This window comes from Pediculus humanus, genomic scaffold, assembly GCF_000006295.1.
Source record: "Pediculus humanus corporis 1103172107574 genomic scaffold, whole genome shotgun sequence".
NCBI classification, from domain to species: Eukaryota; Metazoa; Arthropoda; class Insecta; order Psocodea; family Pediculidae; genus Pediculus; species Pediculus humanus.
Window position 1 is genome coordinate 505,367 of NW_002987189.1, and position 18,834 is coordinate 524,200.

An 18,834-nucleotide genomic window follows, 5' to 3' on the forward strand; every position below is an offset into this window, starting at 1 on the left:
TATTCCTACGCCAATAATATTAATCCTTATTACGTCACTGTTACTTTTAATATTTTGTAAAACACGTATTTATTATTATTATTACTATTATTATTATATAAATTAAAAAACTGAGAGAAAGAAAACGAGAAAAAAAAATTTACCTGTTGTTAATCTTTGCGGTTTTTTTTTTTTTGTTTATAATAATTAAAAAAAAAATTCGTGAGTAAAATACGCGCGTAAAAATATTTTTTTAAAAATTTTATTCACGAATAAAAAAAATTATTCTAGAATTTTCCAAAAAGGAAAAAGAAAATGGAAAATTTTTCACATTAAAAAAAAATTTTAATTAAATAATTATTATTATCTAATTATTATTCTTAACTAAAAGTTATGAATTTCCTTATAATATATAACGATGAAAACTTAATAAATTTTATGTATATAAATAAATAAATAAATAAATTTATGAAAACTTTTCGATAATAATAATAATAATAATAATAATAATAATAATAATAATAATAATTATTTGGGAAATTTATTTAATTAAAAAAAAAATTTTTCCCATCTCATTTTCCATTTTCTCCAGAAAGGGGATATGAATAAATAACTTAAACGTAAATAATCACACCGGAAATGATAAAAGAAAAGAAGTCAGCTGATAAGACAATCAATCAATCAATCGGCAGACACAATGACTTAAAAATAACGCGAAAAAATAAAAAAATTTAATGGCGACGAAGACGAAGACGACGAAAGACGACAAAAGGAAAATAAAAAAATAAAAAAAGAACAATGGAATTTTTATATATAAATAAAAATAAAAAAAAAATCTTAACGTGGCAGCAGTAAATTTTTTTTGACGTAAAAGTTCACGAAAGTTACGATCCCATTTTTAAAAAAAAAAATATTTACCGCCATTTTGAAAACCCCTTCTTTCTTTTTTTTTTATCTCGACCTTTGTTCGTTTAAAAAAAAAAAAAAGACTAAAATCGATTTTAAAAATAAATATTATTATTATTATCATTATTATTATCATTATTATTATTATTATTATTATTATTGATAACGTCCTAACGATAAACCGCCGTGTGACCGATAAAAGTTTTTAAAAAAATTTAAATTTGTTTAAATAATGAGAGAAAAACATGGTTGGTACGGGATTAAATGAACCGTAGTTTAATTTTTTTTTTTTTTTTAAACCCGAAATTATTTAAATCCAAGGTCGGAAAACTTGTGCGGGGAGGGCGGTGGAGGGAGCGGAAAAAGGGGGGGGGGGTTGGAAAATCATCAAAAGGATTTTAAGAGCAATGAATTGCTTCGTTGAATTCCATCACAAAAAAAAAAAGGGTAAACGATTTAAAATAGACTAAAAGAGAGAGAGAGAGAGAGACAGAGAAAGAGAGAGACAGAGAGAGAGAGAGAGAGAGACAGAGAAAGAGAGAGACAGAGAGAGAGAGAGAGACAGAGAAAGAGAGAGACAGAGAGAGAGAGAGAGAAAGAGATAAATAATATAAGAGTAAAACGATGATGATTTTATATGTTTGTTTACTGGAGAAAATTTTCCATAATGAAAAACCTTTCCCTCCCACCAATTAATCCTGTTTTTTAAATAAATAATTACTAACACCGAAAAAATGATGGGAAAAGAAAGGGGAGAGAAGGGGAGTAAGGGGAGGGGAATAAGATTTTAATAATGTATGCATGTGTGAATGAATGGAAAATGATGGCGTAAATCCGGAAGGTAAAAAAAAAAAATAAAATTAACACCATTTTCCGAAAAGAGAGAAAATTATTAAGGGGAAGGGGAAAAGGTTAAAGAGCGAGAGAGAGGGCGGAGAGAGAGAGAGCGGGGGGCAGAGAGCGAGGGGAGGGGGAAAATATTTTTTAAAAAAAATTAATTTCGTTATAAAAAAAAGAAAATCAATTCGATTCCATTTTGTTTAAAATTGAATAAAACGAAAAAATAAAAAATAAAATAATAATATTTTAGAATTTTCTAAAAAAAATAAAAAAAACTAAAATAATTCGTTTTGTTTGTTTGTTTGTTTGTTTGTTTGTCGCCGTATAAAACAAACAAACGAAAAAAAAAAAGGAAAGAAAAAAATCATCGGAAAATTTTGAAAATTGTTAAATTTTTTCCCCTTTTTTTTTCCTTTTTTTTCTTTTTTTCTTTTCCCACATTTTTAATTTTTATCTCGACAAAAACGATATATCGAAAGATTAAAAAAAAAAAATCGATTCGATTATTATCGAATTAATTTATTTAACGACCATTTTTCTGTTATTAAAATTCAACAAACGATTAAATAAATAAATAAATAAATAAAATTTTTTATTCGTTTCGTTATTTAAATAAAAAACCGACGAATTAATTTTTTTATTTTTTTTTCGGTTTTCAACGTAAACCGAAAAAAAAAAAAATTTAAACAAACAACAAACAAACAAACAAAAATGAAAAATAAATAAATAAATTACCGTTATAAATTTGTATTTTTATTATTATTATCATTATTTTTCCCGGGTAATTTTGTGTTTCTTTTTTAAACGAAAAATAAAAATAAAAAATTTATTTACCTTATTTACGATAATAATAATAATAACAATTCCAAATTTTTTTATTTTGTTGATGACGTCAGATATTTAAAAAATTTAACGTTTTTATTCACATGAATATTTTTACACCACGAACCCTACATCCCCACCCCCCCCAAAAAAAAAAAATAGTCACAAAACAAAAAAGCGACGATTTATTTATTTATTTATTTATTACACCGTAATTTATAATAATAATTATTATTATTTTATTTATATAAAAACCGTGCGAAATTAATAATACGCGAAAGCTTAAAAAAACAAAAACAAAAAGCAGAGGAAAAAAACAAAACGTTTTGGCTTATAAGAAGAATGAAAAAACGAAAAAAAAATTTAAAAGAAAAATAAAAAAGCGCGTAAAAAGAAAAAAATAACCGCGTTTAACGAGCTTTCGACAAGGAATCCCGGGTTTCGGCGTCGATGTAAACCCATCTGTTGCAAAATCCATTTCCGAGCTGAAGCAAAACGCAAAAGCAAAACCGGAGCAAAAAAAATAAAACGAAAGAGAGAAAGAGAGAGAGAAAAGCAAAAAAAAAAAGAAAAAGAAAAATAATAACAGAAAAAAAAAAACGAAAAACGAAATCTTTTTTTTTCCCCCCAGATTTTAATGATTATGATTATTATTATTATGAGAAACCGTCCATTATTATCATCATCGTCATCATCATCATCATTATTATTATTATTATCATCATTAATGTAACTCTTATTGAAATTTTTCGTTTTAAAAAAACGTTTCTATTTTTATTTATTTATTTATTTATGTTTCCGTTTAACTTAATTTTTTTCCATCCGGAAAATAAATAATAATAATAATTATTATTATTATTATTATTATCATAAATATTATTATCATCTCGTTTTATTCCAGAAACATCTCGAAAAGATGTCAAGGTTGAATTGTAAAAAAAAAAAATGAATGTAAAAACGCGTCGCGAAATGATAATAATAAATAAAACTTTAAAAAAAAATTTTCTTTATCATTATCATTATCATCATCATCATCATTATTATTATTATTATCGAAATCGTGATTATAAGAGAATATAAAAAAGTAAATTTCATTTCATTTTTTTTTTTTTTACTAATGACACGTTTTTAAACGTGACACGCGAACGATTTTACCTTTAACCCTTTACACCCTAGCCCCTCGCTTCCCGCCCCCCGATCTCTCCCCCCCTCAAAAAAAGAAACTCGTGACTAAGTTAAAATTCATCGACTTGATAAAATTAATAAGAAAATTATTATTATTATTATTGTTGTTGTTGTGGTTTTTCCGATTTGTAAAATTTTAAATCTCGAAACAAAAAAAAAAGTCACTAATCGGATGATGATAAAAAAAAAAAAAAGGATTCTCAGGTATCGGAAAATCCTTTTTGTATCGTATTATTATCATCATCATTATCATTATCGAACCCTTTTGTTTATTTATTTACCCTTTTTTCCGTTTTTTTTTTTTTATTTTTTAAGGTTGGTATTAAATTTAATTAGGTAAAATCTTATATTTAATAAACTTTATAATACTTTCACGGAGTCGTTTTTATTAATAATTATAATATTATCATCATCATCGTCGTCGTCGTAGATATCATTAATATTAATATTATTATTATTATTATTATTATTATTATTATTATTATTATTATTATTATTATTATTATTATCATACCGTATTTTTACGTTATATTTAAAATCGATGAAAATTGAAAATTTATATTAAATTTTTTTTCAATATTATCGAATCATAATTTTTTCTTAAAAACTGTTTTATTATTATTATTACTATTATTGAATATTATTTTCATTATTATTATTATTATTATTATATATTAATATTATTATTATTATTATTATTATTATTATATATATTATTATTTTCGGGAAAATTAAAAATAAAAAATCTGTCGTTTAATTTTTTTTTCATTTTTACGCGAACAGAAAATTTTAGAGTTCATGTACATTACAAATAATTATTATTAAATATTAATATATTTCTCTCTCTCTCTCTATCCCTCTCTCTCTCCCCTTTCCTGTTTTCTCTCTTTTTCTCTCTCCTCTTTTAACTGCTTTTCTTTTTCTCTCTATATTCTCTTTTGACCGTCTTTCTTTCTTTCTCCCCCTGCCTGTCTCGTTCTCTTACTTTTTCTCTTTTTCTTTCTCTCTCTCTCACGCTCTCTCTTTTCTGTTTTTCTTTTTCTCTCATTCTCTCTCTCTTTCCTGTTTTTCTTTTTCTCTCATTCATTCCTCTTTTTCTTTTTCTTTCATACTCAATCTTTCTTATTCTCTTTCTTATTCTCTTTCTTATTCTATTTCTTATTCTGTTTTTTTATTTCTCTCTCTCTCTCTTATTCTCTTCTTCTCTCTTTCTCTTTTATTCTCTTTTTTTTCTCTTTCTCTTTCTTTCATTCTGTTTTTTACTCTCACTCTCCATCTCATTCTTTTTTTCTCTCTCATCATGCCTTTTTTTTTTCCTTTTTTCCTTCATTTTTTCTTTGCTTATTCCCTTTTCTCCTCCTCCCTCTCTCACTCTCTCTCTCTCTCTGTCTATCCCTTTCTCTTACTTTCTTTCTCTCTCCCTCTCTTACCCTTTTTTTTTTTTTCGTTTCTTAACTTTAAAAATTTTTTTTTCTTTCTTTCTCACACTCTCTCTTTCCTGTTTTTCTTATTCTCTCCCCCTCTTTCATTCCCTTTTTCCCTTTTCTCTCTTTCTCTTCTTCCCCTTTCTCTCTCTCTCTCTCTCACACTTTTCAAAATTTAAAAACAAAAAAATGTAAGTAAATAAATTATGAATAATAATAATTATAATAATAATTTTCAGTCATTAATTTTCATTTTTTAATTATTACGTTTTTTTTTACTTACTAAAAAAAAAAAAAAAAAAAAGGAAAAACGACGAGATGAATTTAATAATAAGAGGAGGAAAATTTAAACATTATCAACATCATCATCATCATCATTATTATTAATTTTTTTTTTTTGTTTCGAAAAGAAAATGGATCGTTAATTTAATTTAAAACATGAAAATTAATATTAATGCCCGAGAGGTTAAAAAAAAAAAAGTTCAACGTTTCGCGGTGTATCAATGTCTACCGAGTCTGAGTCGATATATCGATCGATCGATCGATCGATTCCTAATGGGGGGGGGAAATAAAAAAAAAACATGGCGGAGTCTCGGACACAACTACAAAAAAAAAAAAACTTTTTGTTTTTCTTTTTGAATATTAAAATCGAATCACGCGAAATTTTTTTTTATTTTCCCGGAAAATTTTTTTCTTACATCCGCTCCGCCATTTTTATTTTTTATTTTTAACGTTTTTTTTTTTTTTTTTTTTTTTCAAAATACAAAATAATAATAATAATAATTTTTGTTGTTTGAAATTTCATTTAAAATAATTTATATAAATTTTACCGGAAACGGAAAAGGGATTTTTCTTTTTTTTTGCGTCGTCTGCTTGATTTTACTACTAAATAAATTTATTACTGGACAAATGAACTCTTTTATTACGGGTCAGAATAAATAAATAAATAAATTTTTTTTTCTTCTTATTTAAGACGCCATTAAAATAAGAAGAAGAGAAAATACACCCGAATAAATTTATAAACATTAAAAAAAAAAAATCATAGAATATTCCAGATAAATTTATTTTAAATATTTAATAGTGTCAAAGCGTCTGGAAAAATAAAATAAAAAAAATAAAAAAAAAAACTTTTATCTACGATTGATTGATATTGCCATTGAAAATATTTTTCGAGGTCATAGTTTATTTATAAAAATTTTTCCTTTTATTATTTTTAACTGGAATCGATTTTCCAAATAGAATATTCTAGATATTTTAAGACAAATATCGAAACCCTAAACTTTATGTAAACTCTTTTCTCTCTCTCTCTCTCTCTCCCTCCCTCCTTCCCTCTTTCCCCCCCCTCGTAAATTTTCCCGTTCCGGAAAAGAAAAAAGAAAAATAAAAAAAAGAAAACTTACCATTGGATTTATCCGAAAGGAAGGAAAACATTCACATTTGCTATCCGCCATTAAAACCGATTAATTATTTTCTTCCTCTTTTGCTATCGTTTAATAACGGTGACCATTTTTACACAGACGACGACATTTTCATTATTAATTCTATAAATAATAATAATAATAATAATAAATCGATTATGTAATTAAAAAACACTACCGTCATCCGTTACAATAATAATAATAATAATAATAAATATTATTATTACATTATTATTAATATTATTATTAATATAACTTATTAAATTTTTTTTAAATTAAAAAGGAAATAAAAAAAAAAAACAAAACAAAAAAATTAATGTCGGTAAAACAGTTGATCACTTCCTGCAATTGTAACACTAGTGACATCTAACGGGATTTTAACGAACTTTTTTTTTCATCTTAACGAAAGCGACAATATATTCATCTTAAAAAGAATAAAAAATCGATAAAATGTTTTTTAACTTTTATCATCATCATCATCATCATCATCGCCATCAACATCCGAAAAGAAATAAGATAAATTATAATTTTTTCTTAAAATAAAACGTAAAATCATTATTATTATTATTAATTAAAATGTTTTTTTTTTTTTTTAAATTGAAATTAAAGAAATGAATTAGAATTTATAAAGTGTTGTTGTGTCGGTATCGTAAGTACGACATTAATCTATCCCGATTTACTCCAGCATCTTATTATTATTATTATTATTATTTTTAAAATTATAAATAAATAAATTATTAATTAATTTTTCTCCATAAGTGAACAACATTAAACATGAGATTTTTATAAATTTAACAATAACGAATTAATTTGATCACATCATTCATGTAATTTTCCCCCTCTTATATTTTTTCTTTTTTTTTCTAGAAAATGGTGTAAAAAAAAAATTAAAAATTTCCTATATATTGTTGAAAAATATACCAGAAAATAATAATAATAATAATAATAATGAGATTAGGTTTAACGGATTTAATATGCGTAAAATGTTTAATCCTTTTGGGAACGTGTCATGTATCAGGTAATAAATTTTCTTCTATTTCTCTCTCTCTCTCTCTAATACAAAAGACAAAACGGTTTTCTTTTTAATTATTATTATTATTATTATTATTATTACAGTCGGAGAAGACATATTGAAATACGAGCATAAACACAGAACGTATAAAGCAGTAGAAAAATCAAACGGTCTTTGGTGTCACATGTGTTATACGATGGATATAAATAAAGAATATTGTATGAACGTGACAAGAAACGATTCGTCACTTCATTATAAATGTCACGGTGACATGAGAATGTGTATGGTGAGTTGAAAAAAAGTCATAGAATAAGAAAAAAACTTTTCCCCCCCGGTATTTAATTAATTTATGGGGGTTGGGGGGTGTTTACAGGTTAAAAGAGTTTCTTATTCGGCATCGACGAGTAATAGTTCGGGTAGCGTACATAAAGTATGGTCACTAGAAAGAAATTGCACACAAAAATGCGAACCCGGATGTATAATAATAGGTATAAATCAAACAACAACAACAATTTAAAATTCGTTGTCGTCTGCTTGAATTTTATACAAGCTACAATTTCGCCCTCTTACGTTAAAAAAAAGAATTACTTTTGTTTACTTACTTTCTTTCGTTTCCTTCTTTTCAATTCCATTTTTTTCTTTCTTTTTTTTTTCTTTTTCTGTTTTTTTCTGTTTTTCTTTCTTTCTTTCTATTTGTTTTAGGTGAAAGAATAAAATTGTACCAATGCATTTCTTGCTGTGAAGGGCAAAATTTTTGCAACGGTGGAAACGGAGCGTCCTATAATAATAATAATAAATCATTATCAATTTACATTTTATTAACGTGTAATTTAATAACTTTTCATAAATTTTTAAAATGTTTTAAACAAATTATTATTTATTATATGGATTTTACATAAAAACTACGATATTTTTTAGAAGGTATTAAAAAAATTTTTTTTTTTTTTAACGGACTAAATTATTAATTGATAATTATTTTTATTAACGTCGTCGTCCACCGTTCTTTACATTCTGCCGATTTACAGTTAATCGATTGATTGATTATTAATTTTTTTTTAACTTCCTTCTCTTCTCTTTTCTATTAATTGTTAAAAAAATTTCAATTTCTAAATACATTTAATTTTATTTTTAGGTGAAAGAACTAAAATTCGAGTGTGTTCGACTTGTTGCGAAACACCTTTTTGTAATTTCGAAGGCGGTGGATCCGAAAATCTATTCGTTTCATATACGTTAATAACATTATTATTTTTACTTCCATCATTACTTATTAATAATTAATTAACCATCACTAAAACGTTTTTCCATTTAACTTAAAACCATAAATAAATCCATAATTTTGTTAAATTTTTCGTTATTTTGATAAATAAACTTATTATTATTATTATTATCTTATATATATATATATATATTTATTATAACGAATTGTTCAAGTAATATTTAATCATCCATTACATATAATTATTATTATTATTATTTAAAAGTACGATTAAAAAAAAAAATTCCATTCTTTCCATTTCCTTCATTTTAAATCATTTAAATATTATAATAATTATATATATATATATATTTATTTATTTTAATTAAGAAATTTTATCAATCGATTTATATATATATATTAATTATATCTGAGCTTTTTTTTTTTTTTTTTTTTTTTTTTTTTTTTTTAATTCAGCATGCAAGATTCATAAGTTGGTACCATGTATTTAATATTAATAAATGCATCTTCTCCACCGTATCTTTCTAAAACTTCAAGAGTTTCTTGTATTAAATCTGCAACGTTTTCTCTTCTCTGTTGAGAATAATCTATTCCATCCCATAAATTTTCTATATGAAAAAAAAAAAACAAAAATTATGTAATGTATGATAGATTCGAATAGTTATTAAACTTTTAAATTTCCTTACTTACTGTTTTTATTACAAAACAAATTCAATACTGGAAGGATTTGTCTGTAGTATGGAACAAGAGCTTCTCCAACCATATCACCTGACATGACGAGATGTTGTAAAACTTTCAATGTTGTACACATGATGGGAGGATTTTTTGTCGCTAATGCTCCTAAAAATTAATATATAAATTATACTTCCATGTCGTTCTTTTCCCCGACAAACACACAAAAAATTCACAAATGTTACTTTTTATAGGTAGTATTAGCTGAGGTATGACAGGTAAAACTTTATGTCCTGCTTTGACTAACATGTCGTGTATCCCTTGTTCTGATATAAATTTAAATGGATTTTCTTTTTCTGTTAAACCATCAAAAAATATCGGGAGATAATGATGAAAATCTAATAATTCTATATCCTCCTAAAACAAAGAAAGAGAACAATTCGAATCAATCACACATCAATGTAAAAAAAAACAAATTTGTGAGGATATATGTATTTACCCGCCATTTAAGAACCGTTCCTCCTCCTTCGATTTCAATATTTATTGGTAAATTTTGATTGAGATATGCTCTTCTGAGTGCTGATGGTTTCGGTTCGACTATTTTATAAAAATCAATTTTTGGCAATGGTATTACTTTTGTATTTCTTTGATAAGCTTGAATTGTAAATGCTGGAACTTTTCTTACTTTGGGTTCTGGAAAAAAAAATCAACAAAATAATAGAAACTCTTCTTAATTTAATTAATTCCATACACTTAATATAATGAGTGAAAATATAACTTACCTGGTCTCCTTAACGATTCTCTAAATTTTTGTGCTGATATTGCATCATGTCCCATTTTCAATATTTTGTAGAATAATAATAATAATAATAAGAAAAAAAAAACAAAAAAAAAATTAAATTAAATTATTCGCGAGAACCGATAGAGCGGGAAGGGGGGGAGGAATGCGAGAACGCGATCGAAAGTATTTTGTTTGATTTTTTTTTTTTTTTTTTTTTTTTTTTTTTTTAAAAGTTTTAAAATTTTTATTTCCCAACCCTATATTTGTTTACTACTTGTTTTCGTAAAGCCAACTGCGAAAAATACAAAAAAAAAAAATCTTTTGTAACATAATAATAATAATAATGATAAAACGGAAATGAAAATGTGAAACGACTGCGATAAAAAAAAATGCTGACCGAGCACGAATTATAAAATAAACAACAGTTATTTGGAACGGTTGCCATGGTAACAACAATTTCAACGGTTTCTTTATGACGTTTTTTTTTTTTTTTGTGTGTGTGTAACTCAGTCCGCCATTTTTCAATGTCATGCGGTAATAATTTATTTTTAATTAAAAAAAATAAATTTGTCATTTTTTTTTTTTTTTATTTTTATTTTAATTTTTGTTTGTAAATAATTAATAAATTATCACATTTATAAAATACATTTTTATTTATTTATTTATCGACGTATGAAAGAAAGTAGTGGTTTATAACAAAATTTGAATATAATAAATAATTGTAAAGCATTTTTCGAAAAGGTTTGTTTGAAAAAATTTTTTCTTTTAGCTTTTATAAAAAGTTTAATTTTTAAAAAAATAATTTATTTTAGTCGTAATATGACGGCGAATAGTGTTCACGTATTCAGGCAAAACGATATAAAAAAACACATTGGTAAAATTATTAATAGAAATGATTTGTCAAATGATAAAGAAAAATATTTACAACAATGTCAATGCGAACACAAAATGGGAAAAAAATTAAAAACGCAAAAAAAAAAAAATCAGGTGCTCTCTATTATTATTATTATTATTATTATTAAAAAAACAGAAATTTTCCAACGGTTTTTATTATCATTATTATTAGGACGGTGGTATGTTGTTATCGGATTACAAAATCGAAGATATTTTTTTAAATTCGCAATATTTTAAACATCAATCGAAAAATCAACAATCGTCGATAAGTTTTTGCAGCGGAGATCACGGTGAAAATAAATGGACGATCGATTCGAAATTTGATATGCCAACGAAACAAAAAACCGTTAAAGATAATAATGGTTCAGATTCACACAAAATGTTTCGCTTACGGTGGTATTATCATTATTATTAATTTAACAACGATTGATTATTTATTGTAGATGATGGTTGTGGGAAAAAGTTAACTGTTAAAAAAGACGATGTTAATTTACGTAACGAGGATTGTTTAAATAAATTTAAAAAACAAATTTTTACAAATGGAGAAAATAGTAATAATAATAATAATAACATGAGCGACGGTGGCGACGCGTTCGACGAACTATTTTCAAACAGAGGAAGAATCGATCAAGATTTAATATCGTTGATAACGAATCAAATGTTTTTAGCAGAAAGAGAATTGCAAATAACTAGAAATCATTTAATCGATACGATAAATAAATTAAACGAAAGAGATTTAGAAATAATACAGCTACACGAAAAGGTTTTTCACCCCAAAAAAAAGTTTTTCATTTGATTTCGTAAGTAAAAATCACGACGTGATCGTTTTTTTTTTTTTTTTTTCTTTTTCTAGTTAAAAATTTATCAGAAAAATGAAAAAATTAATAACGTAGAGAATTCAGATGAATCGAGTAAAAATAAAACATCGGATGATTATCAAAAATTAATAACGGCTTCGGAAAAATTAAAAAAACAAGTCAAAGATATGGAAGTAAGTGAAATATGCGAGTGCATTCCGCGCGCTCCGCCATCTTTTTTTTCTCTCCTCGTCTATTACGTCACGCCGACCGTTACAAGAATTTAAAAAAGAAACCTCTAACGTTTTTTTTTTTTTTTTTAGGATTTTTTAAACGATTACGGTTTATTTTGGGTGGGAGATTCGAAAGATACAACGCGTAAACCCGATTTCGATAAAATAATAAAAAATATACAAAGATTAAATACAGTTGCATCGCAATCGAAAATAATACAAACGACGACCGGTGCTAAATTCGAATCGCCAAGAGAAATAAAAATAGGATTTTATTCGAACGGGATTTTATTACGTGGTAACGATTTCAGAGAATACAGTAAAATTTCAACAAATATATTTTTACAAGATTTAGAAGATGGATATTTTCCAAGCGAACTTCAAAACGAATTTCCAGAGGGTGTACCATTTGAGGTTTTGTTTAACCCACAAACAAACAACAATTTTACCGTTATAAACAATTTAATTTTCTTTTCTTTCCCTTTTCAGATTGACGATAGAAGAAATGAAAATTATGAAAAATCTGAAATTAAATTTTTCAAAGGTAACGGTAGAAGATTGGGATCGAATTTTGAAAACAAACCTGCTTCAATCGTTTTATTAGATTCCCTAAACGAATCCAAATCTCATCATTGCACCCCGCGTAATAATAATTACGATTCGACCGATAAATTTTTATTTAAAAAATTTTTAAAAAAAGGAAGCAAAAGCACGACTTTTAACAACGTAAGTAAATTAAGAATGATGATGATGATGATGATACATATGAAAAATCGATCCATAATAATACACCCCCCACCCCCGCAATTTAAATTTCAGAACGATGGTAAAAACATATTTTTAAAATCTCAACGCACGATATTAGATAGAGATTGGATGGATTCGAACGATGTAAGATTTAAAATACACGATGGTAAATTATTGATATTGAAAATACGTTACGGATTGAGTAAAATGGATTCTCTCATGATAAAAATGTACGACACGGATAAATTAATTAAATTACACGAAAATATAGAGAAAAAATTAAGCGATAAATTTATCAACGATCACGTGTTGGAAACGAAAATAAATCAAATGAATTTTGAATTGCACGTGTATGGGAAAATGCCTTTTCGTTTATTAGATAATTTATATAAAAGTTTAAAAGAATGCGGTATCGTTGAAAATTGCGTTATCAACATGACGGAAATATAAATTTTCTCTAATGCCACGTTTTTCGAAAAAAATAAATTCAAAAACCACGACTCGTTAAAAATTAAATGAAAAAAAAAAAAAAAAAAAAAAACTGACTTATAAATACCTTTTTTTTTTTTTTTTTTTCTCCCTTAAATTATTTTCAACAACATGGTTGACGTTTTCCGTTGAAAATTCGCGGTGATGATGATGATAATAATAATAATAAATTCATAACAAATTACATCGATGATTTTCATTCAGGTATAAACAAAAAAGAAACCTGAAAAAAAATATATATATAACTTTTAAAAAATATATATTATTGATAAAATTTACAATATATATTTATACGTACATACGTATAATATGTATATATATATATATATATATATATATATATATATATATATATTTAATAAATAAATCTAATTATTATTATTATTATTGCAATTTTCATTCATTTAAATATACATATACAACAAAACCAAAAGGAAGAAATTTTTTTCGTGCGTTCCTTTTTTTTCAAACCAGCCCAGCCGCCCTGCAATATAATAACGCATATTACATTAATATTATTATTATTATTATTATTATTATTATTATTAGTATTACGATACTTATTAATCTGTTATTATTATTATTATTTCGAAAGCTTTCGTTATAACGTTGCTAATATTTAATTTAGTTTAATTTTTTTTTATATGTTTATTAATAATCATTTAAATTTATTGAAAAAATTATTTTTATATAAATAATAATAATAATAATAATAATAATTTCGTTTTGTTTGTAATAATAATAATAATTACAATATTATCATTAATTTTATGTTAATAAGTATTTACAAAAGAAAATACATAATTAATAATGAAATTAATTAATTTTTTTTTCTTGTAATTATTAATTATTATTATTTATTTATAAATTTATTTAAATGCATTCTTTATTTTTATCAGTTCTATTTATTAATAAATAAATAAATGTTTTAATGATAATGATAATAATAATAATAGTCGTTTTTTTACGAATTATAATATAACATTATCAATATATAATCGAATAATAATATTGCGAACAAAATATATATATTTAAATTTCTATTTATTTATTTATTTATTAACGCACGAGCAAAATTTATAAAATAATAATAATAATAAATTTAATAATTTTGATTATTAATAATGATGATGATAATAACAACAATCGATAAGAAAAAAAATTAATTAATAATTTTCTTATTTTTTGCTAATTGCTTTTATTATATAAATTTTTTTAAAATAATAATAATAATAATTATTATTATAACGACAGCACGACAGCAGCACTTTATTTTTCAATTACATTATTATTATTATTTATTTATTAATAAATTTTTTCACAGCCTATAATATAAATAATGACGAATTTAATTTTTTTTTTTTATTTTTATAATCAATGCAAAAGCATATTTCTTCTTACGTTTCATCGCCAATATTATTATTATTATTATTATTATTAATAACTTATTTAATTTTTTAATAGCGTCGTTTAACTTATATCATTATTAATGTCCTTATTAAATAGAAAAAGAAAAAAAATCACAGTTTTTATTCATTGATTTCATGAGAGTGAAAGAGAGAGAGAGAGAGAAACATCATTATATAATAATATTGTAATAAATAAATCACATGGCACAATTATTTTTATGGCTTCGATGATGACAAACACCGTTAATAACATTAATAATAATAATAATAATAGTAGTAATAGTAAGTGTTAACGTTAATCCAATTAATTTAAATTAATAATAATAATAATAATAAAACGAATGTTAAACAACGCAAGCGCTGAAAACTCCAATCATACGTCAGCCTAAATCAGGTCCGCTACTTTCTCCTCTTCCTCCAACTCCTCCTGTGTAGATGTTATCACGATAGTTGTACCTTAACAATTAAAACCAACTCAATGCTTTGTACCTTGAATCCAGGTTCATGATAACAACAACAAATTTTTTCATGCTATTATTTAAAAAAAAAAAAACGACACCTTTCGTGCTTTCTCTTGTTGGTATCTAATACAAAATGCACTATAACTATCAAAGGATAATAATAATAATAATAATAAATGTATAAAATGAATGCTGGTACATTAAACGTTTCTTTTTTTTTTTAAATTATTGTTATTATTATCGATATCTTACCTTTTATTTATTTGTTTAATTGATCCACCATGAAAACTTTACAACAAACTCTTTTTTTTTTTCAATTACCAAACATTAATTTTGTTAAAACTTACAAAAAAAATCAAACTTCAATCAATCACCACCGATGAACAAAACGAAACTGTGGAACATTTTTAAAAATAACGGTTTTCGAATATGTTGCCAACTTAATTTTTAACAAAACGATAATTATAAATTTCAAAACGCCGACGGCAACTTCATGTAAACAATTAAAAAAAATTTTTTTTTTTTTTAAAACGTCGACAAAAGTACCGCTGTCGACATAGCTTTTGATGACGTAAAACTTAATAATAATAAGAATATTCTAACTCTATGAAATCGGATTGAAAAACCTAAAAAATGAATTATTGATATACATCGACATGATCTTATGTTTAACTTATCGTCATCGAAAACGATGATGATGATGATGATTATATAAAGGTTAATTAATAGTAACGACCGTTTTTCAATCGTCATCGACAGTTAAAAAAAATAATTAAAAAACAAAATAATAATAATAATAATAATAATGATAATTATTAACTTTTCTTTCTTTCCTTCTTTTCTTATTAATAATAATAATAATTTTTACATTCCTTTATATATATATACATAAATAAATTTTTTTGTATTGACAAAATACAAATAGAAAAAAAACACGCGTGAATAAAATAAATAATAATAATAATTAAAATTTTATTTATATATATATATATATATATATATATATATATTTTTTATTAATTATGCCAAAATTTCAATTCCTTTCTTTTAATTATTATTATTATTATTAATAATATTATTTTTAAATAAAATAACTTAGAAAAAAATGTTTCCTATTATATATATATATTTTTTTTTTCGCGTCAAGCATTATGCTCATTGCTCCAGTCTTAATTACAATAATAATAATATTAATAATAATATAAAGAACACAAATAATAATAATAATAATAATAATAATAATAATAATAATAATAATAATAATAATTATAAAACTTTTTTTTCTCGTCAATAATAAAATGCTACAAAGTAAAATAAAAAAATAAAAATAAAAAATAAAGAGTGACGAAACGAACAAAATAATAATAATAATAATTAAAAAATATGGCATAATCTTAGCTATAAATTATTTTAAATATTTTTTTTTTCGTTTGTCTGTTTGTTTGTTTGTTTGTCTTATGGTTTTTTTTAATTCACAAAAAAAAAAAAAAATTGAAATCTTATTTCGTCCGTCGGAACAACGAATAAAAAAACATTATTAAAAATTATCATAAAAAAAAAAAAATTTGAGCAAAAATAAAAACAAATAGTAATGGATAATAATAACCCCTTTTTACACCCTCCCATCCCATCCCCCCTCCCGCCCCCAAAACGTTTCCACGACGAAATCCATATACGATTTGTATAAAAAAAAAAAGAGAGAGAAATACAAAAAAAAACCGTTAAAAATTAAAAATGGCGTTAGGACAACTCTTTCCAAAAGAGTTTTTGTCAAACAATTATTATTATCATTATCATCATCAATTTTTTTTTAATGGCGATTCAATGAGCTTTTGCCATTTTATAATAATAATAATAATAATCAGAAAATTACAAATGCGATTTCGTTCGTAAACATCGCAAACGATTTGAAAAAAACGTATAACTTAAAAATAATATTGATAATAATAATAATAATAATAATAAATGTTATTATTATTATTATTTACTGATGAGATCAGCATAACGACAAACACGAAATTTTCAATTTCAATGCCGTTACACATATATTTTCTTCGATTGATAATTCAAGGGGGCATTTGGGGGGGTGAGGGGGGGTGAAATTTCTCGAGCGATATCATATCTACGCTATTAAAAAGAGCATAAAATCCTTTTCGGTAATACTAATTGTACCGTGTAGTAGGCAATTAACTATAAAAACCAGTCTTTTGTAAAAAAAAAAAGAGAAAACAAAAAAAAAATCAAAGCTAATTCGGATAAAATAATAATAATAATAATAATAGCTTTTGTTTTTGATAAAACAAAATAAAAATTAATTAAAACCGATAAAAAAGTTTTTTTTTTTTTTTGCGAGGAAAAACGTGCCAGAAAAACCGTTACGGTTTTTTTTTTTTTTTTTTAAACACCATCGAAAAATTCAAAGCAAAAACATCGCATGCAAAAAAAAAAAACAAACGCAACAAATAAATTGAAGGTAGACAGAGGATGATTGTATGCAAAAAATAAATAACCAAGGAGGCGGGAGGAGGAGGAGGAGTGAGAAGAAGGCGGGAGGAGGAGAATGGGAGGAGAAAGAGGAGGCGGGAACATTTCCGGTTATCTCACATAATGCAAAGTGTATACATTCTCGCAAAAAAATAAATAAATAAATAAATAAACCGAAACGAACACAAGACAAAGCTTTAAAATATCAAATCAAACCGCAATATGGCGGCACAAGCGCCCCTTAACGGCTACCTGTTCGACGGTGTTATTCTTCTATCTGGCACTGGGGGAGGTACGATACCTCCGTCGACGTGATCATCACCGAATGAATTCCCAATGATCGAATCCGAATATTGAGGCATTTTCAAACGCAATATATTCACGTAGGTTTTATACCTTTTAATCTGAAAACGATAAATTTTTCGTATAATTTTCACATAATGACGTCAGAGACTTAAAACAAAAAAAATGCAAGGGAGGGTGGGGTGGGTGGGGGGAACATCAATTAATAAAATCATTACTTCGTATTGCAAATAAGCGTCTTTTTCCTTGTAATTTTGAATAAACAAAGATTTGGCCGAACGATCGGGTGGATCTCTCCTGTGTTCCTCAAGAGCCATTTCTAATTTTTGAACTCTATCTTCGTGATCGGCCAATTGTTCTCTCTGCGTCAAAAACCAGAAGGAATTATTTACGTTAAAGTGCACGACATGCGAGTTTTATAGTCTGCTGAAAAAAAAAAAAAAAAAAAAAACTTAACAATACCAATTTTAATTTTGTGTGAGAACACGGTAAAAGCGGTCTTTGAAATTTATTTTCGCTTCCTACGCCACTTGCTAAAGGCTGAGCAGAATAACTTGCACATACAAAATTTATAGTATCAATCCAAGATTGAAGTTCTTTGGCATCGCTATACAAAAAAAAAAACCAAAAAAAACCAAAAAAATTATTCTTATTGTTTTTAAAAATCGGAAAATTTTGCATCAAAAGGGAAATAGGTACCCAGTTTGAAAAAGGTACACAGCTTGTTCGGCAGTCTCTAATCTAAAAACAAATTCTTTTTTT

The 18,834-nt window shown here is 24.9% G+C and overlaps 5 protein-coding genes across 5 annotated transcripts in view; 3 read left to right on the forward strand and 2 right to left on the reverse strand.

Annotated features, from left to right (window-relative positions):
* Nucleotides 1-7,557: 7,557 nt before the first annotated feature.
* Nucleotides 7,558-8,103, forward strand: Phum_PHUM221230 (uncharacterized protein; the record flags this gene model as incomplete). Its single annotated transcript, XM_002425762.1, has 3 exons — nt 7,558-7,592; nt 7,728-7,872; nt 7,960-8,103. The coding sequence occupies 3 exons, from the start codon at nt 7,558-7,560 to the stop codon at nt 8,101-8,103; spliced, it is 324 nt and encodes a 107-aa protein (XP_002425807.1).
* Nucleotides 8,104-9,249: 1,146 nt separating this feature from the next.
* Phum_PHUM221240 (uncharacterized protein) lies at nt 9,250-10,311 on the reverse strand (the record flags this gene model as incomplete). Its single annotated transcript, XM_002425763.1, has 5 exons — nt 9,250-9,410; nt 9,493-9,642; nt 9,720-9,891; nt 9,974-10,167; nt 10,257-10,311. 5 exons carry the CDS (start codon nt 10,309-10,311, stop codon nt 9,250-9,252), a joined length of 732 nt encoding a protein of 243 aa, XP_002425808.1.
* A 763-nt stretch (nt 10,312-11,074) lies between these two features.
* Phum_PHUM221250 (uncharacterized protein) lies at nt 11,075-11,616 on the forward strand (the record flags this gene model as incomplete). The annotated part of the gene is made up of 3 exons (XM_002425764.1): nt 11,075-11,242; nt 11,322-11,495; nt 11,593-11,616. 3 exons carry the CDS (start codon nt 11,075-11,077, stop codon nt 11,614-11,616), a joined length of 366 nt encoding a protein of 121 aa, XP_002425809.1.
* A 104-nt stretch (nt 11,617-11,720) lies between these two features.
* Phum_PHUM221260 (socius, putative) lies at nt 11,721-13,376 on the forward strand (the record flags this gene model as incomplete). Its single annotated transcript, XM_002425765.1, has 6 exons — nt 11,721-11,912; nt 12,018-12,140; nt 12,270-12,593; nt 12,669-12,822; nt 12,880-12,909; nt 13,045-13,376. The coding sequence occupies 6 exons, from the start codon at nt 11,721-11,723 to the stop codon at nt 13,374-13,376; spliced, it is 1,155 nt and encodes a 384-aa protein (XP_002425810.1).
* A 4,641-nt stretch (nt 13,377-18,017) lies between these two features.
* Nucleotides 18,018-18,834, reverse strand: part of Phum_PHUM221270 (arf6 guanine nucleotide exchange factor, putative) — a gene marked incomplete at both ends in the record, with an annotated part of 5,358 nt that continues 4,541 nt past the window's right edge. The window contains 4 exons of the mRNA XM_002425766.1: nt 18,018-18,173; nt 18,291-18,434; nt 18,535-18,679; nt 18,772-18,808. Of these exons, the coding sequence (XP_002425811.1) occupies nt 18,018-18,173; nt 18,291-18,434; nt 18,535-18,679; nt 18,772-18,808 (482 nt within the window). The remainder of the gene's footprint in view (nt 18,174-18,290; nt 18,435-18,534; nt 18,680-18,771; nt 18,809-18,834) is intronic.